Source organism: Mya arenaria, chromosome 13 (assembly GCF_026914265.1).
Source record: "Mya arenaria isolate MELC-2E11 chromosome 13, ASM2691426v1".
In the NCBI taxonomy this organism is placed as follows: Eukaryota; Metazoa; Mollusca; class Bivalvia; order Myida; family Myidae; genus Mya; species Mya arenaria.
In genome coordinates, this window is record NC_069134.1 from 49,456,625 (window position 1) to 49,482,585 (window position 25,961).

At 35.7% G+C, this 25,961-nt stretch overlaps 2 protein-coding genes, 2 long non-coding RNA genes and 2 other non-coding genes across 6 annotated transcripts; 2 read left to right on the top strand and 4 right to left on the bottom strand.

Moving 5' to 3' along the window:
- Nucleotides 1-239: 239 nt before the first annotated feature.
- On the bottom strand, nt 240-15,377 carry LOC128214476 (uncharacterized). The gene is made up of 3 exons (XM_052920965.1): nt 13,648-15,377; nt 12,675-12,854; nt 240-875 (listed from the first exon to the last, which is right to left on the bottom strand). Exons 1-3 carry the CDS (start codon nt 15,301-15,303, stop codon nt 726-728), a joined length of 1,986 nt encoding a protein of 661 aa, XP_052776925.1. The 5' UTR covers nt 15,304-15,377; the 3' UTR covers nt 240-725.
- LOC128214477 (uncharacterized) lies at nt 4,755-8,928 on the bottom strand. The gene is made up of 6 exons (XR_008257927.1): nt 8,858-8,928; nt 8,084-8,211; nt 7,665-7,777; nt 5,949-6,053; nt 5,175-5,302; nt 4,755-4,868 (listed from the first exon to the last, which is right to left on the bottom strand). It is a non-coding gene; the product is annotated as an uncharacterized LOC128214477 (long non-coding RNA).
- On the bottom strand, nt 8,932-11,838 carry LOC128214478 (uncharacterized). The gene is made up of 4 exons (XR_008257928.1): nt 11,768-11,838; nt 10,994-11,121; nt 10,575-10,687; nt 8,932-8,963 (listed from the first exon to the last, which is right to left on the bottom strand). It is a non-coding gene; the product is annotated as an uncharacterized LOC128214478 (long non-coding RNA).
- Nucleotides 15,378-16,776: 1,399 nt separating the features above from the next.
- Trnap-ugg (transfer RNA proline (anticodon UGG)) lies at nt 16,777-16,848 on the top strand. Its single transcript has one exon. It is a non-coding gene; the product is annotated as a tRNA-Pro (tRNA).
- A 314-nt stretch (nt 16,849-17,162) lies between these two features.
- Nucleotides 17,163-17,234, bottom strand: Trnap-ugg (transfer RNA proline (anticodon UGG)). Its single transcript has one exon. It is a non-coding gene; the product is annotated as a tRNA-Pro (tRNA).
- A 90-nt stretch (nt 17,235-17,324) lies between these two features.
- On the top strand, nt 17,325-22,347 carry LOC128215332 (BAG family molecular chaperone regulator 2-like). The gene is made up of 2 exons (XM_052922029.1): nt 17,325-17,502; nt 19,726-22,347. Exons 1-2 carry the CDS (start codon nt 17,325-17,327, stop codon nt 20,235-20,237), a joined length of 690 nt encoding a protein of 229 aa, XP_052777989.1. The 3' UTR covers nt 20,238-22,347.
- The last annotated feature ends 3,614 nt before the right edge of the window (nt 22,348-25,961 follow it).

A 25,961-nucleotide genomic window follows, 5' to 3' on the forward strand; every position in this document is an offset into this window, starting at 1 on the left:
TGTGTTCTACATTTTCGCAGCCAGTCAGACTCTAAAGTCTCACTTAAACCGATGGAAACTTACATAGCATGTAGAACCCCCAACACCCCGATTATATTAGTAACCAAACTTGAAAATCCAGGGTTTAGGAACCTCGTGACCCTTCAAAGTGAGCAGTGAATTACATAAAACATTAAATTCAATTTCTTAGTTTTTATTTTCTTTTATTATGAAAAAAGAAACGGTCATCCATACTTTTGAAAAGAAAGATCGCTTAGACTGTCAGTTATATACATTGTTATCCAATTTCATACAAAAGTAGGGTGGCTTATTTCTGCCATTTCATGTTTACGGCCCTTTCGCGAATACTCGTCACATGGTTGGGCGGCAATGTGAAAAAAAGCCACATGGTGGTGCAAAAATGCGCCAAGTGTGGGGAGAAAATGCGAAATAATGATAAATGCGGAGCATTTTCGCCCTGCAACTTGTCATTTTCGCGGCGTCATATGACGCGTTATCGTAGTCTCGCCCGCAACAAATTTTAGCCTTTTCGCCCCACTACTTTCGTCCCCGTACAAAACTCTCAAGAAACACAAATTCGGTTTTCAACATCAGACACCTTCAATAAAGATACAAAATAACATATCAGCTAATGATGTCACAGCCAGAACTGTTTCACAAAAACACACTATATAATTCAAACATCTCTATATGGACGCCAATATAAAGAACATGGAAAAGCTTTGTCAACGGAATGTGTAGATGTAGACGATATCGCTTCTACCGACGACCACCATCTTGTTGGCGCGTGGCACAATGGCGATATCCAGGGGAGCCAATGGCGAGGTAGGAATCATTCGGATACGTTCTCCCTCCCCACTTAGTTGCAGAATACCCTGAAAGATAAAATATAAAAGATCAGAAAACTGTTGAAATAAATTTTATAGGTAACTTTTCTGCACAAACAAGGGGAAGTAGCACGAGAAAAAAAAAGATGGTGGATAGAGGAGGAATTCAGATAGGGAAAAACGGGGAGCGACAAAGTAGATTGTAATAGAGGTTGAAAGAAGAACAGAAGGAGAGGTGAAATAATATGAGAGAGGGGAAATGAAAGAGAGAAAGGAAATTGGAGAGCAAAATGAGGTTAAGAGAAATGGGAAGAGAGAAAGTGAAGAAAATATAGAGATGGAAAAGAACGGAAATAGGGAGAAGGGAGAAAAGAGTGAGGAAAATAGAGAGGGCGGGGGAAAGAGAAAGTGGGAAAGGCATAGAAAGTGGGAAAGAATATGAGAGAGAGAGAGAGAGAGAGAGAGAGAGAGAGGTTGTGAAGTAGGTTCAGAGTGGGGAAGCGGGGAAGGGAAAGAGAGCGGGGAAAGAGAGAGAGAGAGAGAGAGAGAGAGAGAGAGAGAGAGAGAGAGAGGGGGAGAAAAAGAGAGGAGTAAAGTAAAAGAGAAAGAAGAACGGAGAGGTTGCGAGATGGAAGAGTGAGTGGCAAAAAGTGAAAGAGAGGGAGAGAGAGTGGAGAGAAAGGGAAATAGTGGGAATGATAGAGAGATGCATAGGGAAGGGAAAGACGGAGAGATGGAATAAGAGAGAAAGGAAACGAAAGAGAGTGAGAAGAGAGGAGAAGAGGTTGGAGGTTCAGAGAAAGCGAGCGTGGGAAGAGGGTGAGCGGAGAAAGAGGGAGACAAGGAGAGAGTGAAAGGAAGAGGGGCGAGAAAAAGGTTGGTAGGGAGGTTCAGAGGGTAGAAAGATGAGGTTGAGAGAATGAAGAATGGGAAGTAGCTGAAGTAGATTGTGGGAGAAGGGGCATATGAGTAATAAGGGGAATGTAAGCTGCAAAAGAGAAAGTCGAAAGGACAGTTTTCGTAACATGCGCGACCATATGCGCAGGGACGAGTCTGGCTTCGAAGGCCAAGGGGAAAGACAGCTAAGAAGACAGATCTCGTACCATGCACGACCACACGTACGAGCGGTGGCTCTGAGAGCCGGGCTCGAAAACCATCAGAGATGGTTCCCGATATAATCTAACTCAGGTCTGAATCCTGGGATTTTGTTTATCCAAAGTATAAAACCCAGGGTTTAAATGGATGATTGTAGTATCCTTTTCCGTGGAAATAAGAAATTGCAAATATGTGCAGTAGTGTACGAAAAGCCATACATATTAAAGTATTTTATTCATAAATGTTTAATCCAGAATTATAATCATTCAATTGTGTTAAATGGCATATTTTAGGGATTTATAAAAAAATAAATCAGTCTTCCGGTTTCTTCGTCAGTCTACCTTTATTATTAATAAATTTTCTATAAATAAGTTTATACGATTTTCAATGCTTTAGCACGTTTGGCGATTTCAATAACAGGTGCGAAAATATAAATAATGAATGAAAAACGGTTTGAAATAATTCATCATTATTATTATTATTATTAGTAGTAGTAGTAGTAGTAGTAGTAGTAGTAGTAGTAGTAGTAGCAGTAACAGTAGCAGTAGCAGTAGCAGCAGCAGCAGCAGCAGCAGCAGCAGTAGCAGTAGCAGTAGCAGCAGCAGCAGCAGCAGCAGCAGCAGCAGTAGTAGTAGTAGTAGAACTGAGGGCCCTCTTGCAATATAGCTACCAGTCAGTCCACAAGTATTGGACGGACCGAAGCCGAAGGCTGAAGGAGGGTTGACTTGGAGGTACTATTTCTTACATTATACCGCACTTTATAGGTTGGAATTTTTAAATAGTTTTTACTACAAGGAAACACGTATTCTGTAAAACAAGCATATATTAATTCAGAAAACAGTATTCCCCTTAGACTGGTACTGCTCACCGGTTACACACAACTACTTTTTATAAGACTCGCTTAACTGCATGTTGAAATTGTACTGTTTAAAGGCCCGATGTCACTTATATAAGTAAATAAGGAACATAATTATGTAAAAATAAATATAACATATATTAAAGGTAACATATAGAACGTCACACAATATCACGTGACGATATAAAGTGAGCGCAATGTTGTGCAAATTAATCAAGAAAATATGTTTCGATTTGCATCGGCGCATCTTTTTCATTGACTGCCTAGACGTTTTACTATTTATAGTGGTGTACAAATAGAGAAAAGATGCCACATTTTAGCAAACAAATATAGCGTTTTCGTCTTCTGACATTTCCAAAAGGCGAGGGGCGAGATCGTGATTCCGTATTTCGGTTAATATTGTGGAGCGGACGAGGTGTTATGATTCAAAGCAATATATCTGGAACTCTAATTACATTGTGTATGTCTTTTCGAGCATTCTTCAAAATGAACATGTCAATTGGATGTTATTTATAGGGTGGGCTTATTTGCAAACAAATCACACCAATACATTAGAATCAACATCAGCAAATACTAGTAAGATGTTTATTGTAAAGGGGAGTAAGGACGTTATGTCGATCAAAAGGAGTTACACTGCGCTTAATTCCCCTCTGTTAAAACGTGTCCCACATTGTAACTTCCGGTAAAAGGCGTGAGACCACAGTTATTTTTACTATATGTTTCATATAGACACTAACCTGGCTTTTGACTTTATACACACCCCAATTGAAAAACAAGGACATGGCATCTCTAGAACAATTCAAGACACAAAATATAATCACAAGAAAACACCATGTTGACCATTGACCCGACTGTCAAAATTGAGTTCAAATACATAACCCTTCCGCCAGGGAGTCAATCGGCTACAAACAACTAATTTTCAGACTTCCACAAGCTATGATTTTTCCAATATTAACATTGAAAACTATCAATTTCTGCAATAGAGTGTCAAATTCAGTCAAGTTCTCTGCAAAAAGAACATTTTTTGCTTCTTTTTCATTCAATTTTAATAAAATATTGATACTTGAACACAAGCACTCTTTGTTTCTGTATTCACATCCGGATCTTGGTCAACGGGGGGCAGATAACTGTGGTCTTGAGCCTATTTAAGCAACATTTTTTCAGAAACAGACTTCAAAACTCCTATAGTTCAGCTTCAGGCTATATGCAACACATACTGAAAGTTTGGCAATGATATATCAAACACTAAATGAATGAGACAAGTATTAGCACCTGTGGTATTTTCATAAAAAGCAGAAACAGCCATTTCCCTCAAATGTTAAGCCGCAAACCTTTGAAGAGCCATTATTTCCTTATGCATTGGAATAATTTGACCAAGTAAAGTTTTCCTTGTAGCTTTTAATGGTGTCTATAGAACAGCACCACAAAACTGGCCTGCCTACTCTTTTAAGATTTTTTCTAAGCAAAATAAAGTTTTTCCACTTCATCGGCTTAGTGTTTTATATAAAAAAATGACATAGAGCCCAACTGAAATGCCTCAACTTGTCAAAATTTTGCTTTTCTGGTCCACTTATATACAAAGGTAACAGAACTGTTCAGTTTAACACAAGAAATTTAGTGATAATGTGTTAATAGACAGTCTAAACAACACTATATGCCAAATTGTTGGCTTCCGGGACAAATGGCGCAACAAAGGAAATGGCAAAAAACACACCAAAACTTAAAGATTCATGACAACTGCTAGTGTTTTCATGTATGAGGTGGCTACATGATGTAGAAAATGCAGAGATAGCATTATTATGCCCATTTTTAAAAAAATTTTACTTTAAGAATCTGTTTTGAAGGCTAGATTTGGCATTAAATTCAGAGTACAGCACTTCACTATTGTCTATAAGATGCTTTTTTACACCTGATTTGCTATAAATCTCACTCATTGGAATCATTTACACACAAACAAGCACTACAGAGTTGACTTACATCTTCATTCTTCTGAAATATTGGATTCAGAGCTGCATCTCCTGGTTCAGATTGCAGGACTACCGCCTGGGGAAAAGGCCGCAGCTAACTGGAGCTTATTGGCACATCATGATCTGCAAGCAAGACACAAAAGCAATGTTTTACACAAATAAAACTATCTGCCACTACTGTTAAAGTTTGAAAAAGGCCTGTAAACACTCATTTGAGGCATACACAACCTTTAATATAGTCATAAATGTGATAAATATGCAGAAAAGTTCATGAATTCAAAGATTTTCAGGACAAATTTAATAGAATATATAGTCTTTTGGACATTTTGCAATCAGTTTTTAACAACTCAAAGGTAAACCTCATCTTATTGAGTACCCAGATGCATTTTGCAAGCATTCAAACCAGACATGCTTAGAATTTCTTCTTACTTGGAGATGGTATTCCTTTCTTGAAAATCCTTGCCGAGAGCCGGTATGGAAAACCACAGAGACCACAGTTTTACCAGCACTGGTTCTTGTCCTTGAAAATTCCTCTGTGGCTACAGCAACCAGGCTGGCTATTAAAATAAGCAATAAATTAGGGTTTTTAAAACATTTATACTGTATTAAGGTTGTGTTTTTTAATGCATTAAGGGAAAAGGCTCTATTCTTTATGAAAGCTGCTCACTTTTTATTTATTTTGCCTTGAGAAATGTCAAGTTTTTCAATGAATAAATTGAATAAATGAATGAATTAATGAATATATATATGAATGATTGATAGAATGAATTAATGAATTAATGAAAGGTGGCATTATTTCTTTAAAATTGGGATCTCATTGTGTTGCTGTGGTTGTTAAAGTATATGTTTTCTTGTCCATAAGCTGAAAATCATATGCACACTAAATAAAACATCATTCTGCATCCTATGTGCAGTAAGTTTTGTTTAATTGCTTATAGAATTTGCAATTATTGTAATGTTTGCTTAAAAGAGAAAACAAAATGTGTGAATAGATGCACAATACAGACCAAAGACTGATACAAGTCAGCAGTTTCATTAGAAAATAATATTATTATCAAAGCCACATCAGAAATGATTGACAACATGAAAGAAATTCATTTAGGAATGGAACAAACAGTCTCAATGGGCTTTTATGACCAAATTGTCTCACTTTGTACTTCAGTTTGGATACCATTTTCTAATATATTAGCTTGAAGTACTTACAAATTACAGCATGTTGGCAAACACCAAGTACAGCTTAGCCTCTGGTGGGCAGCTTGGTGGGGGGGGGGGGGGTCTTCAACAGACAGTTCCTCCTGGGTCTGCTTCCTATGTTAAAAAAATCCCTCCATTTATACTTTGGAATTGAAAGTGAGGCTTTCATTCATTAGTTACCATCATTTGGAACTATTTCCAAACATTAAATTGAAAGTGAAAGTAGTTTTTTTTTTAAAATGTCAAAAATATATAAGAAAATTATATATTATTAATTTATATTATGTAATATAAGATTTTCACATTTCATACTCAAACACCAATATTCTATGGCTAAGCACTGTCAACTGGCCAAATTTCAACCAGATAGCTGTATAAATTAAGAATTTATAACAATTTAAAATAGGCCACCCCTCCAAAAGCTTCCTCTATATCAGGCGTGAGACCACAGTTATTTTTACTATATGTTTCATATAGACACTAACCTGGCTTTTGACTTTATACACACCCCAATTGAAAAACAAGGACATGGCATCTCTAGAACAATTCAAGACACAAAATATAATCACAAGAAAACACCATGTTGACCATTGACCCGACTGTCAAAATTGAGTTCAAATACATAACCCTTCCGCCAGGGAGTCAATCGGCTACAAACAACTAATTTTCAGACTTCCACAAGCTATGATTTTTCCAATATTAACATTGAAAACTATCAATTTCTGCAATAGAGTGTCAAATTCAGTCAAGTTCTCTGCAAAAAGAACATTTTTTGCTTCTTTTTCATTCAATTTTAATAAAATATTGATACTTGAACACAAGCACTCTTTGTTTCTGTATTCACATCCGGATCTTGGTCAACGGGGGGCAGATAACTGTGGTCTTGAGCCTATTTAAGCAACATTTTTTCAGAAACAGACTTCAAAACTCCTATAGTTCAGCTTCAGGCTATATGCAACACATACTGAAAGTTTGGCAATGATATATCAAACACTAAATGAATGAGACAAGTATTAGCACCTGTGGTATTTTCATAAAAAGCAGAAACAGCCATTTCCCTCAAATGTTAAGCCGCAAACCTTTGAAGAGCCATTATTTCCTTATGCATTGGAATAATTTGACCAAGTAAAGTTTTCCTTGTAGCTTTTAATGGTGTCTATAGAACAGCACCACAAAACTGGCCTGCCTACTCTTTTAAGATTTTTTCTAAGCAAAATAAAGTTTTTCCACTTCATCGGCTTAGTGTTTTATATAAAAAAATGACATAGAGCCCAACTGAAATGCCTCAACTTGTCAAAATTTTGCTTTTCTGGTCCACTTATATACAAAGGTAACAGAACTGTTCAGTTTAACACAAGAAATTTAGTGATAATGTGTTAATAGACAGTCTAAACAACACTATATGCCAAATTGTTGGCTTCCGGGACAAATGGCGCAACAAAGGAAATGGCAAAAAACACACCAAAACTTAAAGATTCATGACAACTGCTAGTGTTTTCATGTATGAGGTGGCTACATGATGTAGAAAATGCAGAGATAGCATTATTATGCCCATTTTTAAAAAAATTTTACTTTAAGAATCTGTTTTGAAGGCTAGATTTGGCATTAAATTCAGAGTACAGCACTTCACTATTGTCTATAAGATGCTTTTTTACACCTGATTTGCTATAAATCTCACTCATTGGAATCATTTACACACAAACAAGCACTACAGAGTTGACTTACATCTTCATTCTTCTGAAATATTGGATTCAGAGCTGCATCTCCTGGTTCAGATTGCAGGACTACCGCCTGGGGAAAAGGCCGCAGCTAACTGGAGCTTATTGGCACATCATGATCTGCAAGCAAGACACAAAAGCAATGTTTTACACAAATAAAACTATCTGCCACTACTGTTAAAGTTTGAAAAAGGCCTGTAAACACTCATTTGAGGCATACACAACCTTTAATATAGTCATAAATGTGATAAATATGCAGAAAAGTTCATGAATTCAAAGATTTTCAGGACAAATTTAATAGAATATATAGTCTTTTGGACATTTTGCAATCAGTTTTTAACAACTCAAAGGTAAACCTCATCTTATTGAGTACCCAGATGCATTTTGCAAGCATTCAAACCAGACATGCTTAGAATTTCTTCTTACTTGGAGATGGTATTCCTTTCTTGAAAATCCTTGCCGAGAGCCGGTATGGAAAACCACAGAGACCACAGTTTTACCAGCACTGGTTCTTGTCCTTGAAAATTCCTCTGTGGCTACAGCAACCAGGCTGGCTATTAAAATAAGCAATAAATTAGGGTTTTTAAAACATTTATACTGTATTAAGGTTGTGTTTTTTAATGCATTAAGGGAAAAGGCTCTATTCTTTATGAAAGCTGCTCACTTTTTATTTATTTTGCCTTGAGAAATGTCAAGTTTTTCAATGAATAAATTGAATAAATGAATGAATTAATGAATATATATATGAATGATTGATAGAATGAATTAATGAATTAATGAAAGGTGGCATTATTTCTTTAAAATTGGGATCTCATTGTGTTGCTGTGGTTGTTAAAGTATATGTTTTCTTGTCCATAAGCTGAAAATCATATGCACACTAAATAAAACATCATTCTGCATCCTATGTGCAGTAAGTTTTGTTTAATTGCTTATAGAATTTGCAATTATTGTAATGTTTGCTTAAAAGAGAAAACAAAATGTGTGAATAGATGCACAATACAGACCAAAGACTGATACAAGTCAGCAGTTTCATTAGAAAATAATATTATTATCAAAGCCACATCAGAAATGATTGACAACATGAAAGAAATTCATTTAGGAATGGAACAAACAGTCTCAATGGGCTTTTATGACCAAATTGTCTCACTTTGTACTTCAGTTTGGATACCATTTTCTAATATATTAGCTTGAAGTACTTACAAATTACAGCATGTTGGCAAACACCAAGTACAGCTTAGCCTCTGGTGGGCAGCTTGGTGGGGGGGGGGGGGGGTCTTCAACAGACAGTTCCTCCTGGGTCTGCTTCCTATGTTAAAAAAATCCCTCCATTTATACTTTGGAATTGAAAGTGAGGCTTTCATTCATTAGTTACCATCATTTGGAACTATTTCCAAACATTAAATTGAAAGTGAAAGTAGTTTTTTTTTTAAAATGTCAAAAATATATAAGAAAATTATATATTATTAATTTATATTATGTAATATAAGATTTTCACATTTCATACTCAAACACCAATATTCTATGGCTAAGCACTGTCAACTGGCCAAATTTCAACCAGATAGCTGTATAAATTAAGAATTTATAACAATTTAAAATAGGCCACCCCTCCAAAAGCTTCCTCTATATCAGGCGTGAGACCACAGTTATTTTTACTATATGTTTCATATAGACACTAACCTGGCTTTTGACTTTATACACACCCCAATTGAAAAACAAGGACATGGCATCTCTAGAACAATTCAAGACACAAAATATAATCACAAGAAAACACCATGTTGACCATTGACCCGACTGTCAAAATTGAGTTCAAATACATAACCCTTCCGCCAGGGAGTCAATCGGCTACAAACAACTAATTTTCAGACTTCCACAAGCTATGATTTTTCCAATATTAACATTGAAAACTATCAATTTCTGCAATAGAGTGTCAAATTCAGTCAAGTTCTCTGCAAAAAGAACATTTTTTGCTTCTTTTTCATTCAATTTTAATAAAATATTGATACTTGAACACAAGCACTCTTTGTTTCTGTATTCACATCCGGATCTTGGTCAACGGGGGGCAGATAACTGTGGTCTTGAGCCTATTTAAGCAACATTTTTTCAGAAACAGACTTCAAAACTCCTATAGTTCAGCTTCAGGCTATATGCAACACATACTGAAAGTTTGGCAATGATATATCAAACACTAAATGAATGAGACAAGTATTAGCACCTGTGGTATTTTCATAAAAAGCAGAAACAGCCATTTCCCTCAAATGTTAAGCCGCAAACCTTTGAAGAGCCATTATTTCCTTATGCATTGGAATAATTTGACCAAGTAAAGTTTTCCTTGTAGCTTTTAATGGTGTCTATAGAACAGCACCACAAAACTGGCCTGCCTACTCTTTTAAGATTTTTTCTAAGCAAAATAAAGTTTTTCCACTTCATCGGCTTAGTGTTTTATATAAAAAAATGACATAGAGCCCAACTGAAATGCCTCAACTTGTCAAAATTTTGCTTTTCTGGTCCACTTATATACAAAGGTAACAGAACTGTTCAGTTTAACACAAGAAATTTAGTGATAATGTGTTAATAGACAGTCTAAACAACACTATATGCCAAATTGTTGGCTTCCGGGACAAATGGCGCAACAAAGGAAATGGCAAAAAACACACCAAAACTTAAAGATTCATGACAACTGCTAGTGTTTTCATGTATGAGGTGGCTACATGATGTAGAAAATGCAGAGATAGCATTATTATGCCCATTTTTAAAAAAATTTTACTTTAAGAATCTGTTTTGAAGGCTAGATTTGGCATTAAATTCAGAGTACAGCACTTCACTATTGTCTATAAGATGCTTTTTTACACCTGATTTGCTATAAATCTCACTCATTGGAATCATTTACACACAAACAAGCACTACAGAGTTGACTTACATCTTCATTCTTCTGAAATATTGGATTCAGAGCTGCATCTCCTGGTTCAGATTGCAGGACTACCGCCTGGGGAAAAGGCCGCAGCTAACTGGAGCTTATTGGCACATCATGATCTGCAAGCAAGACACAAAAGCAATGTTTTACACAAATAAAACTATCTGCCACTACTGTTAAAGTTTGAAAAAGGCCTGTAAACACTCATTTGAGGCATACACAACCTTTAATATAGTCATAAATGTGATAAATATGCAGAAAAGTTCATGAATTCAAAGATTTTCAGGACAAATTTAATAGAATATATAGTCTTTTGGACATTTTGCAATCAGTTTTTAACAACTCAAAGGTAAACCTCATCTTATTGAGTACCCAGATGCATTTTGCAAGCATTCAAACCAGACATGCTTAGAATTTCTTCTTACTTGGAGATGGTATTCCTTTCTTGAAAATCCTTGCCGAGAGCCGGTATGGAAAACCACAGAGACCACAGTTTTACCAGCACTGGTTCTTGTCCTTGAAAATTCCTCTGTGGCTACAGCAACCAGGCTGGCTATTAAAATAAGCAATAAATTAGGGTTTTTAAAACATTTATACTGTATTAAGGTTGTGTTTTTTAATGCATTAAGGGAAAAGGCTCTATTCTTTATGAAAGCTGCTCACTTTTTATTTATTTTGCCTTGAGAAATGTCAAGTTTTTCAATGAATAAATTGAATAAATGAATGAATTAATGAATATATATATGAATGATTGATAGAATGAATTAATGAATTAATGAAAGGTGGCATTATTTCTTTAAAATTGGGATCTCATTGTGTTGCTGTGGTTGTTAAAGTATATGTTTTCTTGTCCATAAGCTGAAAATCATATGCACACTAAATAAAACATCATTCTGCATCCTATGTGCAGTAAGTTTTGTTTAATTGCTTATAGAATTTGCAATTATTGTAATGTTTGCTTAAAAGAGAAAACAAAATGTGTGAATAGATGCACAATACAGACCAAAGACTGATACAAGTCAGCAGTTTCATTAGAAAATAATATTATTATCAAAGCCACATCAGAAATGATTGACAACATGAAAGAAATTCATTTAGGAATGGAACAAACAGTCTCAATGGGCTTTTATGACCAAATTGTCTCACTTTGTACTTCAGTTTGGATACCATTTTCTAATATATTAGCTTGAAGTACTTACAAATTACAGCATGTTGGCAAACACCAAGTACAGCTTAGCCTCTGGTGGGCAGCTTGGTGGGGGGGGGGGGGGGTCTTCAACAGACAGTTCCTCCTGGGTCTGCTTCCTATGTTAAAAAAATCCCTCCATTTATACTTTGGAATTGAAAGTGAGGCTTTCATTCATTAGTTACCATCATTTGGAACTATTTCCAAACATTAAATTGAAAGTGAAAGTAGTTTTTTTTTTAAAATGTCAAAAATATATAAGAAAATTATATATTATTAATTTATATTATGTAATATAAGATTTTCACATTTCATACTCAAACACCAATATTCTATGGCTAAGCACTGTCAACTGGCCAAATTTCAACCAGATAGCTGTATAAATTAAGAATTTATAACAATTTAAAATAGGCCACCCCTCCAAAAGCTTCCTCTATATCAGGCGTGAGACCACAGTTATTTTTACTATATGTTTCATATAGACACTAACCTGGCTTTTGACTTTATACACACCCCAATTGAAAAACAAGGACATGGCATCTCTAGAACAATTCAAGACACAAAATATAATCACAAGAAAACACCATGTTGACCATTGACCCGACTGTCAAAATTGAGTTCAAATACATAACCCTTCCGCCAGGGAGTCAATCGGCTACAAACAACTAATTTTCAGACTTCCACAAGCTATGATTTTTCCAATATTAACATTGAAAACTATCAATTTCTGCAATAGAGTGTCAAATTCAGTCAAGTTCTCTGCAAAAAGAACATTTTTTGCTTCTTTTTCATTCAATTTTAATAAAATATTGATACTTGAACACAAGCACTCTTTGTTTCTGTATTCACATCCGGATCTTGGTCAACGGGGGGCAGATAACTGTGGTCTTGAGCCAAAAGGTTGTGTATTAAACACTAACCTTCCCTGCGTGTGAGGCGACGTAAACGGTGCTCTCCTTGTCCACCGCCATCCCCCGGAAGTCCCCGTATCCCTTGTACGCGTTTCGGAAGACGAGACGCCCCCTAGCGTTGTAGCACTCCACGGCGTCGAAGTCCGTAGAGATGTAGATCTTGCTTGTAGCCTCGTCGTATGTGATGCCCTGCATGAAAACACATCAAAGAATGTTAGCATTTTTAAATTGTTGTTTTTTTAATTCAACGAATTCCCGAGTTTAAAAAAAACGCCAAAATATCGCTAATATTATTTTATGTGTACACAAATCAACATTCTCATTTATCACAGGTTTGATAATGATAAATCTAACATCGAGTGCAATACGCATAGCATCATCACTCTGGTGAACAAGAATGACAAATCAAATGTTGTTGTTGTTTTTTGTGTTTTTTTCGATGCGCCTTTAATGTCATCAATATAAGATAACATATTACACGAATCACTATATATCTACCTAAGTATCATGTATTCATATACAGTAAATCAAATACATTCCATATATGTGATAGGGGCGGATCCAAGAAGTAAGGTGGTGTGTAACTAAGGGGCGAAACCTTTTGACATGCACTCCTCCCTCAGAACGAAAGTATATGGCATAAACTGTTTGTATGGGGATCTGGGGTTACTCCCACAAGAAAATTTTAACAATTTGTAGTCGTCATTATGAGCGTATTTTATTACTTTTTTTCTCCCATATTGATATAAAAAGTAAACTTCGACGAATTAAATCCGCTAGTGTATGTGCTATTGTAAGGTTTGTAACTTAAGTAATAGTTTGTACTGAAGCAAGAGCTAAGACGTTTAATAAATAATCAAAATTGCAGCGCAAATATACCGGCCGCCAGGTGTGGTAGAACACCTGTATGCTGAATAGCCACGCTGTTGCAATACATCGCCCAGCTAAATGGGATATAAAACGACATTGGTACATTAAATACCTGTATATTGTCATGGTTGGCAGTGATGTCAATGGCCACCTTGTGAGTCAGCTGTTTGTCCGACTGTGCGATTTGGACACGCCCCTTTTCCTCTTTCTCCTCTCGGTGCTGAATGGCCAGGTACTCTCCCACAAAGTTGGTGAGCGCAAAACAACTGATGCCCGTGCTGATGGTCCTGAAGTCTTCTAGGCTCGTGTATGAAGATTTCAGAATGTGGATTTCCCGCGATTCCGGAAGTGAGACGCACGCGGTACGGACACCAAGAACCGCCACACCCCAGGGGCGCGCGTTGAAATTCACATGACTGACGAACTCTCCGCTGTTGCGGAAAAGGAGGACGGATTTGCTCATCCGGTCTGAGATTATGACGTCACCGTTGTGAAATGCGTCAACGCCTCGTAGGTCGTCGAAGGGTGTTCTTGCACCAAATATGCTTGTCTCTCGTACTGAACATTCTCGCAGTGGTTTTGATGAACCTTCGTCGTTTTGAATTGAAAGATGGCCAAACTTCCTCACCGTTGTTGCGACCGACCGCAACCGTTCGTCCATTTTGAAGGTATAAACAAGCTCTTTGCATTCTTTCCTGTTTTCTAATGTGTATTTCTCATATCTTCTACACTCATCTTGTATCTTTTCAAATGTTGTGAAGAGTTGGGAGTCAGATGCATGAGTGATGGCCGCTTGCAGCATAGATGCAGTGTTTTCCATTGTTCCAGTAATTCTATTTCCTGCGTCTATGGATGCTTTCAGCTCATGCTCGTGTTCTTGGTGCAACAAATCAAACTCCTTTATGAAAGCAGTCTCCATATCGTCAAGTAGCTCTACAATTTTAATTTTCAGATCTCGAATTTCTTTAAGTGTATCAATTTTCTTAGATACCAGTGCATCTCTTGCATCTCCTTTGTTTAAAAGAGCGGTTTGTTGCTCTTCAATACAAGCATGCAGACGTTTAAGTAACTTGTCTGCTTTTCCTTGAGTGCGAATATCCTTTCCAAGTTTAGACATTTCAAGGACATTCTCACAACGACGATGGACGGCAATGGCGCAAGTTGGGCAGCATTGTTGACGGTGGTCGCGACAATAGAAGACAAGAAATTGATCGCCGTGATCCGGACATTTTTCGTCTTGTATGATGGCAGCCACCGGTTGTGACGCGATTGTGCTAAGATCGATTAAGGCGTGACCACGTGTCAAGCGCATGCCACGATGACTGCCTGTGCATGTGGAACAGAGAGCCTCCCTGCACGAGCTGCACCACGTGATTGCCAGAGCACGTTTCCGGTTTGTCCGACAAGGGTCGCATTTCCGGTCCCCTTTTCGCAGCTCTATTGCGTCAATTACGGTATCAACCAAAGGATTGGACGTAAAATGCTTTGCCCATTCTTCTGCTTTTAGATCTACCGCCGGCGCGGGAGTTGACTCCCCGCAAACCGGACACGGAAACGTTTTCCCGAGGCGCCCGGATGCCATGATGTGCGCATGCAAGCATTTCATACATACCGAGTGGAGGCACGGTAGGCACTTCGGCGTTTTCAGCGTCTTCTTGCACACTGGGCACGTGATTAGTTTCTCCGGAAGTCCAGGGATAAGATTTTCATCCTGCTCATGCAAGGTGGACAAGGTCCCTCGAGTTGAAAAAGATTTTTCGGTAGACATTTTGAATCTTATTAGATTATTCTTAATTCACTTTAAATCAGTACCTGTTTTTATTTTTTAAATATATCCTTTAAATTAAAATATATCACCCGAAACATTTTGCTAGTTTCATATATTTTTATATAAAACATGCATATTTGCATATTTTTACGATTAACAGTTGAATTAAACGTAGTTAAGATAATGTTTCATAACAAATTTGTTAAAATAAAAGACAACAATGGCTTTTGAATTTGATACTTTAATTTGGTAGTACGATATATTTCTAAAATGAAACACTATAGTTTTACGGTGAACTGAGTTTAGACAAATAATGCTGATATAGGGATATTCGGTTTCTGCATACTTTTCCTTCTTCGGCCGTCTGAAGATAATGCATTGAACATATGTAACAGACATATAGTGGTTTGAGGAATGGTGCGTGATTTAAGACCTTAATGATACTCCTGGAAGAACCTTAAATCTCTTTTTATATAACCTGACATATAAATCAGACTTAGAAATACATTACCAGTCCCAAACTCCCATATTACTGTTTCAGGGAATTTGGGAATAATTCAAATTGCATGTTTGTCCATTTATAATGTATTTCTAGTTGTGATTTATGTGTCTATATGTGTGTTGTTATTTAGACCTTGTGGTCAGGGATAACCAGTGAAGCACTTATTTCCAACGAGGTATTTTTTGTAGAAGGGACAGCACGTGAAAGAAATTGTGGTCAGATATATGGAAGTCCGGGTGCGATACCCTAGCTCTTTTCGATGAGACCCAGTAGTTAGTGCATCAGTTTTCCTTAAAATTCCGAGCGCCAGGCAATCGAGCTACTTGTATCAACGTCTTTCGGTATAACGCGGTCGAACCCATGACCTCCCACTCCGTAGGCGAACGCCACAATGCCACGGAGACGGATAGAGTTTATAAAGTATGATTTAAGGTTTACCTTAAGAGTACCATAATTGCCTTAAATCGCTCACCTCTCCTCAAACCACTGTGTTTACAGATGTACTTGAATGCTTGAAATTGTCTCCAACAGCTGTTAGCGGCTTTGAAGTAGCCTAGCTAATAGTAGCTAGCACCAATGTTAACACTAGCGCCGGATCCAAAGGGCGCCCGACCCCCCTCACAACCCCCCTCCCCCGTCCCTTTTATCGTCCGAGTTTACTTTATATTCAATTTATGAGGGAAAAAATGAAAAACGCTCGAAATGCACTATTTCGGACTAGATTTTCTTTAAAGATTTCGGTTTTGAGGGAGGGGCGCAAACAGTCAAGGAGGTTACGCCCCTAAGTTACGCTACCTCTAACGACAAATCCTGGACCGCCCCTGGTTAGGTCTGACAATAAGGAATAAATAATACAAATTGCTGGTCATTTGTAATGTTGTTTCTTCAATACGCTTCTTGGCCAAAAAAAAACATTTAAAAAAGGTTCATTGAGGTATATCTTTTAACTGTTTTGATATTTATTCATGTGCGGCTGCTTGGTCTAGGGGTATGATTCTCGCTTTGGGTGCGAGAGGTCCCGGGTTCAAATCCCGGAGCAGCCCTGATATTTTTACCCAACTTTTTATTCTAACATAGTATGTTTTAAAAACAAGTGTAAATCAATGAGTTGTTACAAATGCGTTATTTAGTTGGTCAAGAATAGTACAATTTCTAATTTGACATTTTAAACGAGTTCAGGTCAGACCCAACATTAGCGACTAATATTGGGGCAATATGAAGCATTTAAGTACCTGTGCGTTCATACAGCATCATGAACACAAGGTGAATGTAATTGATTCCTAAATGGAAGATATATTATACACGTGTGACTATATCCAGGTAAATGAAAATGAGACTATTAAGGACAAAAAGTACAGGGCTGCTCCGGGATTTGAACCCGGGACCTCTCGCACCCAAAGCGAGAATCATACCCCTAGACCAAGCAGCCGCACATATCAACAGTAAGCTCAGGTTAGTTTATAAAGGAGAACTATCGAATGAGTAGCCGTATTATCACGTGATTTTATCTGTTTACAAAATGGCGGACGAAGAAGTTGATACAACAACAAATCGTCTGCATAAACTATTGAATGATGTAGAAAAACGGGTGGAAGATCTTCGAGACAATGCACTAGCTGTTCAAAGAGAAAAGCAAAGTATTTTGGAAATGCTCCAAGATATGCAGGATGGAGCGTTTCAACAAAGAATGTCTGAAGGTGAATTTGTCATGTGTTTTCGCGATCGTTTTTCTTTTATCTAGAAATTTCTACTGTCATTTGATATAGTTTTAAACGGATGGATTCCTTTGGTAGTGTTGTTATGTCAATGCATCTAGACAGGGATCTCTTTTTTTAAATGTTGTTTTTGTCTTTGATTATTCTTATAAGTATAATTTACCGAATATTTATGACGAAATTATGTGTTTCATCTAGTCTAAAATAATAGACATTTTTTATGGGATTCTTCTAATCCCTAACGTCTAGTTGTGCAAATACTGGGGGTTTGAAAAATATTGAAATTGCATTTAGTTAAGTATTTTATGTTTGAAATGGATTATAAAGGTTTATATTCATATTTTACCGTGTAAGTGCAAAGCTATTTTGCACACAACAAGCATTAATTGCATTAAAACACATGATTTACCTTTCCAATAAAACAAAACTTGACTGACACAGACAAAAGTTATGCCAAGCGGAACAACTCGACCCATTCGTAATAACTCGGCCACCTCCAAAAAGCTTCGAGATATAGCTCGTAAATACAATCGTAACAACTCGGCCATGGCCGAAGTGTTCTGATTGATGTAAAACTGTGAACTGCAGCCTTGCATGTATATATCGTTATGTTTTGACAGAATGAAATGAAGAAAAACCCATCAAACTCATAATTACTCGTTGGATATTAATGTTTTTGTGTACGGAACTAATATAAAATAACATTATCTGGTAATATTTCTTGTTTTTATGATATTTTATAGACACAATATGCTTTAACCCAGAATCCCGATCGGAATAACTACCCACTTTTGGTACAAAACAATTTGTACGTGAAAGATTTGCCATATCAAAAATTGTAAAAAAAATCCGTCAACGTACAATTATTTGGACTAGTGTTTCATCTAGCTTCAATAATCAGTCACTGTTTTTTTGTATATTAAAGCATCTGAAGCTCAACTGTTAAGCCTATTGGAAAGTTACCAAATAATGAATTTTACAATAGGTGTAACTTTCTTTAATTATTTCATTAACTTCCTGTTGTTCAATTTTGTATGATGTTATATGTTCTAAAAGGTAATACCATTATGTAACAGAGTCCATATAAACAGCCACTTCAGAGTCTTTGACAATTTTTGATCTGGCAACTGCCAAGAATGACATATCCCAGCGCTCAGTATATTGGGCGGAAAGATAACAGGCACCTGCTCAATGGTTCCAAAAAAGTGATGCTTTATTGACAGATCTAAATTAAACTAATAATTTGTGTTTCATTAAACACTTAAGTGTAATAAGTAAAAGGTATTGGCTAAAATAATTAAAGTGTACCTTTTGTGTTTTTATTTAACAGAGAAGTGTTAAGAATTGTGGAGTAACAGTTGAAGAATTTATTTTACATTGGTATGGATCAGTCAACTTGTGGCGTTAAGGGAACAAAATGAATATCCAAATGTTAAAATAGTTCCCTAAATGCACATTATTGTGGCTAGTAACGGAAATGGATGTTTCGGAAATTTATATTGGATTCGGTGGAACTTGGGCATTGTTGGATTATTATTTACTTATTGGATGTTATGAACGATATAAAAGGAGAGGATAATAATCATTCAAATGATCAGATGATGTATAGTTTGTAATATTTTAATTTTAAGCCTGGTATACATTGATTGATCCATCAGTTGTGAATTGTTCATTTCAATAGCTGCCCAAAATGTCCGGTCATGGACAGTGTTTGAAGCTGGTGGGTGTATAGACAAGTTTATCATAATTTTTTTTAGAACTGTGGGACAGTCGAAGTGTCCATTTGAACGCCACCACCATTATCCAAGTTGCAACAGATATGACATCCGAATCAATAATGTGTTTTATCCATCATGGCAGTGCCCACATTGATAATGTTATTTATGTGTTTATAACTGTCAATGGACATTATTTAATGTTTTAGGGAGGAAAAGTAGTGAAAATATACCAGTCCTGAAAATTTGATCTCATGTTTCTCAAAAGCGTTATTAAGTCATCAATCAAGTTCATTCATTTCAGTTACATGTACATTGTTGTCGTTATCAAATTGGTCTACTAAGAGAAATGATAATTGAGTTAATCTCTGGCAGTCTCATTTTTGTATATCTTGAAGCCTATTCAAGAGGTCTTTGATTTACTCAAAGATAAACATTTTCCACAATATTTTGATCTACATTAACATTCTTACCTGTTTGCTATTTTTAGCTGATCGAGATGACATAGAATTCAACACAGAGAGGCTGATTTTGCGTTGTCTTACCATTGAGGCTTCAGTAACTACACCAAGAGATGATTCCCAGGAGCAAGCCTTCATTGCAGTTGCTGAGATTGTAGAAAAACTGTCATTGAATTGCGGAGAAGATCCGCACGGGAACATTGAAAAACTTGTTGCGTATTTAAACGCTTCTCTGCCTGAGCCACTAAGCTCAAACATTGACTCAAGATTCCAGTCTAAGCTTCTTGGATGTACAGCTGAGGATCAAAAAGGGTTCAGGAAACAATTACAAGCCCTTCATAAAGATGTCAAAGATAAGATTTCAAAGACTGTGCCTAACTGCTCACCTAACTGCTCAGTTGGAAATACTTCCAACCATTGTAATAGACCAGGAAGTGTTAGTTGTTCTACAGGGTATACTGGAAATGGATACAGCAGTGACAATGAGAAAGGAATTGGCAAAGTGGATGTGCTTGAGAAAGGCTCAGAAGTAAAGACTTAGCGAAAGCCCTCTGCGGTCAATGTTAATTGTTATTGAACTGGATTTGTTCATGTTGTTCTGTTTTATGATGTTGAATTGTGCTGAGGGGGGGGGGGGGGGGGTTATAATTCTGCACAATCTTACACAATCATGTTAATGGTTGCCTTTGATAACTGTCAAATTTTTAAAATGATACTGACAACACTGGGTATGTAGTGTATTTCAAAGATCAAATTTTGTACATTCCTTGATTGATATTACAATTGATTTTCAGAATGACCCAAAATGTACATGTGGTTTTAAATGTGCATTAGTTTTATGATTTGTTTTCACAAACTGTTCTAATACAATGTATCATATTTTAAAGCAGTAGAGCTTAAGAGCTAAGTAGTAGGTAATAGTGAAAATATATTGGGTCTAAAAAATGTTTGTTTAGGGAAACATCCCCAGAATCATTTTAATAGGGAGGGTAGATAGTAGTGTTTGAAAATCGGACTCCATTTGCTATCGATAATCAAATTGAATCGGACCAAGTATTTCGATTAACTATCGGACAATAATCGGAAGTTTATAATACCAATTAGGAATACTTACTTTATACATGTTACATTGTACATAGTATAATTATGATCATTTAAATGATTTAACCTGGAATCAGTACGTGTGATGCTATAGTCAAGCTTTTTGCAACAGTCAACAGGGGCGGATCCAGGATTTTGGGTTGGGGGGGCGTAACTTTTATATAGTGCCGAATTATTACAGTAAGGGAAGGCGGGAACGTTTGAATTGCGTGCACTCTGTGTTGTGTACGAGTACATCTCAAAAGGCAATGTTGTATAAAGATACGCGAGCGAAGAAAAAATAGGAAAATATAGTATATTTTATTGTTTCCATACCAAAGAACATGTAAGCTCCGGGAATTTTAGGGGGGGCGTGCGCCGGGTGCGCCCCCCCCCTGGATCCGCTAGTGGTAAATATCCATAACCTTTTTCTGTCTTGAATAAATTAACGTAAAAACATAACAAAAAAACACATACATGTATTTAATAATTGCACATCAATTGCAAAATGATGCAAACCGCAAGTAAGTTATTTTAGCATTTATCCATGTAAAAGCAAATTAAATATTTGTGTACCAGCTTAACATCCAATAACCTGTTATATTATATTGAAGATATCATTAGAATATCTTAATTTCATAAAACCTTCACCAATAAAGTAAATTTGTTAATAACAATTGATACCAAAAATTATTTCAAACACAAAACGCATCGAGCCAGCATCCCCGGTATTTACAGGTAAGACCGGACCTACTACACCATAGAGACAGATTAGTGAGGTTTTATATGAAATATATAAACAATAAAAAACTATTTGTAATTCTGTGAGAGTTTGTAAGTTTTAAAGCAAAAGCGTTTACATTTACCTCATTTGTGTTAGAGAGACCCCTTGTTAAAATGAATTAAATGAGAATTTACCAGAAATAAATATTGATATTTACCGCATTACAAAAAATACTTAGTTACCGGAAGTAACATTAGCGAAATCGATTTTGGACACCCACTATCAATTGTCGCCGACATTGCATTGTCAGCGACGATTTATCGATTGTACTCGATTATCGTTTCATCACTAGTAGATAGAGTATATTTTAAATAGGTTATGTTAAGATCATTTCTTGTAAATGTCACTCATCTATTGCTGTTGTTCTGCAGCTATATTCTGTCAAAAGTTAATGACAGTTTATGTTTATAAAAAAATGTTAACGGTTTTGAAATTACTAGGGTCGGCGACTTTTATTAGGTAGGGTCTGGTTCCTCGAAAGAATTTTTTTTGTTAGGCCCCAGTGTAAATTCTTATTGATTACCGGTAAGATTACAATATTTTCTAACTGATTTAGATAATAAGAACTCTCTTTAGCAGGGGGAAGGAAATTCTGATATTATGAATGCTAAATTATAGAGCTGAAATTTTAAATGATTTAAGCATGATACTAATTGATTTAAATGATGTCATAATTATATGCAATTTTCAGATAGAGATCAAAATTTAAAATTATTATCACCAAAGGCGGGATGAAATGACAATCTTAATTGTATGTTGAATAGCTTAAATAAATTTTTGAATGATGCCAATTGTATTATTTATTATGAAAAGTATAACTGCATAATACTATTCTTGAAAATGTACTGCTTTAAATCATTACAATTGATATAACTTAAGTCGAAATGCAGTTTTTGTCGGGCTTTTTTTTACATTGTAATGATAATGTATTGCTTAGCTCATATTACAAAGAAATCTTTGTATAGGCAACTTAATAAAGATGGACCAGTATTCATAACCATCTTATAGAATTGTAATCTTTAATTTTTTATTGTCACAAAAGAAAAGAATAAGTGTTTGTAGAATAAAAGTATGTTTATTCAATAATATCACGCAATGATGTTAAAGTATTTCAGATATTATTTATAATTAAGATATCATATCCTTAGTCTGATCAGTGAGATACTTCGGAAAATAACTTTAGATAGGAAAAGACTTAAGAGGTTTTATGAATAGTGGTCCAGATTGGCATAATACATAAATCTAGAAGTTTTTAAATGGCTTATATCTTCCTATAACTACAATTGTATTATTGGACATACATGTATTTACATTCAATTATCATCATTATATTTCACCAATAGTGCTCTGTTTAACATAACTGAGGGTCGATGAAAACTGTGCCACAAAACTGTGCCACAATTGAAATGAATTTAATATCAGAAAGGCTCACATGTTGTTTGTTTAAAATTATTGTGTCATACACTGGGCCGCTTGTTCAGAACTTTGTTAAAGTTAACAGCAATGTTAACATCATCGTTGTAAACTTTCAAATCTTTACTGCTCTGGAAGTTTAAAGGATACACTTGTGAATTTCAGTATTTCTAATCATATTAATTCAACGGTTTGAGCTGTACTTGTTTTATTTAAATATATCAGCTAATCATCAAATAATTCTCATTTAAAAGTTAACAACGCTCTCGTTAATCAAGTTGTTGACTTTTTAAAAATTTGAACCATTGGCCCAATATCTTTCATTACATTTTTTTATGAGTATTGTACCATGTTTGAGTCTACTATACATTCCCTCCCATATCAGAACAGTCATAAGTAGGCAGAGCTTATCTATTCAGTAACTTGCATATGGATAAATTACAATACTATTCACTTAAACTTCATGCTAGTTATTGAATGTTGTCCATGACGATATGGAAAACAATTAAGTCACCCATTATCATCTATTCTCATTCATCCGAGGTTTGATTATGATAAATCTATCTGTGGTAGTGACCATACGCATTGTATCATCACTCTGGTGAACAAGAATGCTACAATCATGATTGAAATACTTCCACTAAATCATTTATGTATACTATTAATTTCAATAAAAGGTTGGTGGCTACGGATAAATTAAAATGCTATTCACTTAAACTGTATGCCAGTTATTGAATGTTGTCCTTGACAACATTGAAAAAACAGTTAAGTCACCCACTACTCTTTTGAATAATGATATATACTTGCAATTAATTGTTTATCTTAATTTCAATATCTCGGGTTGTGATTGCATAAACAATATAATAACTTGTATTATCTTTTGTCAGAAGTATTACACTTCAGAATAATACTATTCCTGAAAATATACTGCATTTTAATGATAATAATTGAATGAACTTACATGAAATGCTCTTTTTATTATGTTTTTTCTTTGGGCATTGTAATAGTATTGTGATTTGGTTTTGTAGTATTTTAAAGTATTCTTTGAGAAGACAGCTTTATAAAGCAGATTGGCAAACTATTTAGATCTAGACGCTTTTAATGGCTCATATCTTTTATATATAGCTTTTTTGCCTCATTGGACTTACTTATGTTCAGTATACATATATTTCATCTTTAATAGTACTCTGTTGCGCATAATTGAGGGTTGAAAAAAACAGTGTCACATGGAAATGAATTTAATATGTGAAAGTCTAACATGTCCTACCTATAATCTTATTGTGTCATACTATGTCTTTCATTACATTGTTTTAACATAATTGTACCTTGTTTGTGTTTTCTTTGTATTGACTATACATTAACTCCCATACCTGAACAGTAACAAGTAGGCTGAGCTTAACCATTCAGTAACTAGCATGAAGGTAAATTATAATGCTGTTCACTTATACCACATGCTAGTTATTGAACGTTGTTTATGACAATGTTGTACAGAACATTTGTCTCACCCATCACTGTTAGAATTTATACAAGTGCACTTAATCATTAACATATAATTTCAATCTCTCAGGTTGAGAGCATAGTTCCTATTACATATCAATTTCACTTCAACAGAAGCTTAGGGCCGGATTCAGGAATTAACGTTAGAGGAGGCTTTACTTAAGGGCACAACATTTTAACATTTGCCCCACCCACTGGATCTAATTATGAATGGTTTAAATGTTGGCAGGCTTTTTTTTAAACAATTTCTAGTTAGAAATGGTGTATTTGGGGCATATTTAATAATGTTTTTCTCTGATATTGACATAAAAAGTAAATATGCATGAGAAAAGGGGCCTTCGCCCGGATATGCCCTCCTCCTGAATCCACTAGTGGAAGCCTTTATGCTATAATATTATTATTAATGAAATTTTGATTATTAAAAATGTCCATTTATTTTTCAAGACTTAAATAATATAATTCATGGTGTATAAATAACAGTTGGCTCATTTCTATTTTTCTCTGATCTGTTTCTATAGAAATAAACATTTTAAAATAATTGTCAGTTTTGGTTATGTGATGATGTTTCATTTGTATGAAAAGAAGCTCTGACGCGCTACCCCCGCCAGTGCTCGCAGGATTGAGTTTGCACAACAGGTGGGTGGGGCAATGAGTTTGCTTTGGCTCTTGAGATCCCCAGGACACCAAATTTCATGGAAAGATTCCTTGTTTTTGAAGCTGTTTATTAACTATGTAATGAAGTTGATAAAAAAATATTGCAGATGGAAATATTGACTTGAATAAGTTAGAGGGAAAAACAACAATAAAGGCCTATTCCCCTGCTTGTGAATGACAACCTCTCCATCTCTTAATATATATCATAATTATGTTTTTATCTTTCTTACATGTACCTAGACACTCATGATCTTAAGCAAATTATTCTGCATTCAATTGCATGTATGATAAATAAAACATGTTTGACCCACTCAACCATTTCATTAATTATTTTATGAACATGAAAAGTCTTCGGTATCACTTATAAAAACAAGAGGCCCAAAAGGGCCTATGCTCTACTGGCATGGCTCGTGCCAAGGTCGTTTTGAGTTGTCGCTCTGGTCCCTTGCAGGACGATCTCCGTGGGGGCAGTAATGACCCCAGGGACATAATTTGAACAAACTTTACATGTAAACTTGGCTAAAAATAGACTTTGCCCATGTAGACTTGGCTCAAAATATTGTGTAAACATTAGCTTGTGAACACGATACAGTCTTCATTTTTTATTGTATCTTGATGAAACTTGTACAGTATTTAGATATCCATTAGAACTCGGTTCCTTTTGAAAACCAGCCAGATCTGCCCATGCATGCCTGGATTATGGGTCTTGAAAGTATAAACAAGAGCTGTCACAGAGACAGCGCGCTCGACTATTCCGCCGCTTTTAAGTGTAAGGATTGAAAAGTTTTGGCGAAACATGCATGGATCACTGTTAGATTAGATTTCAATGCAATACAT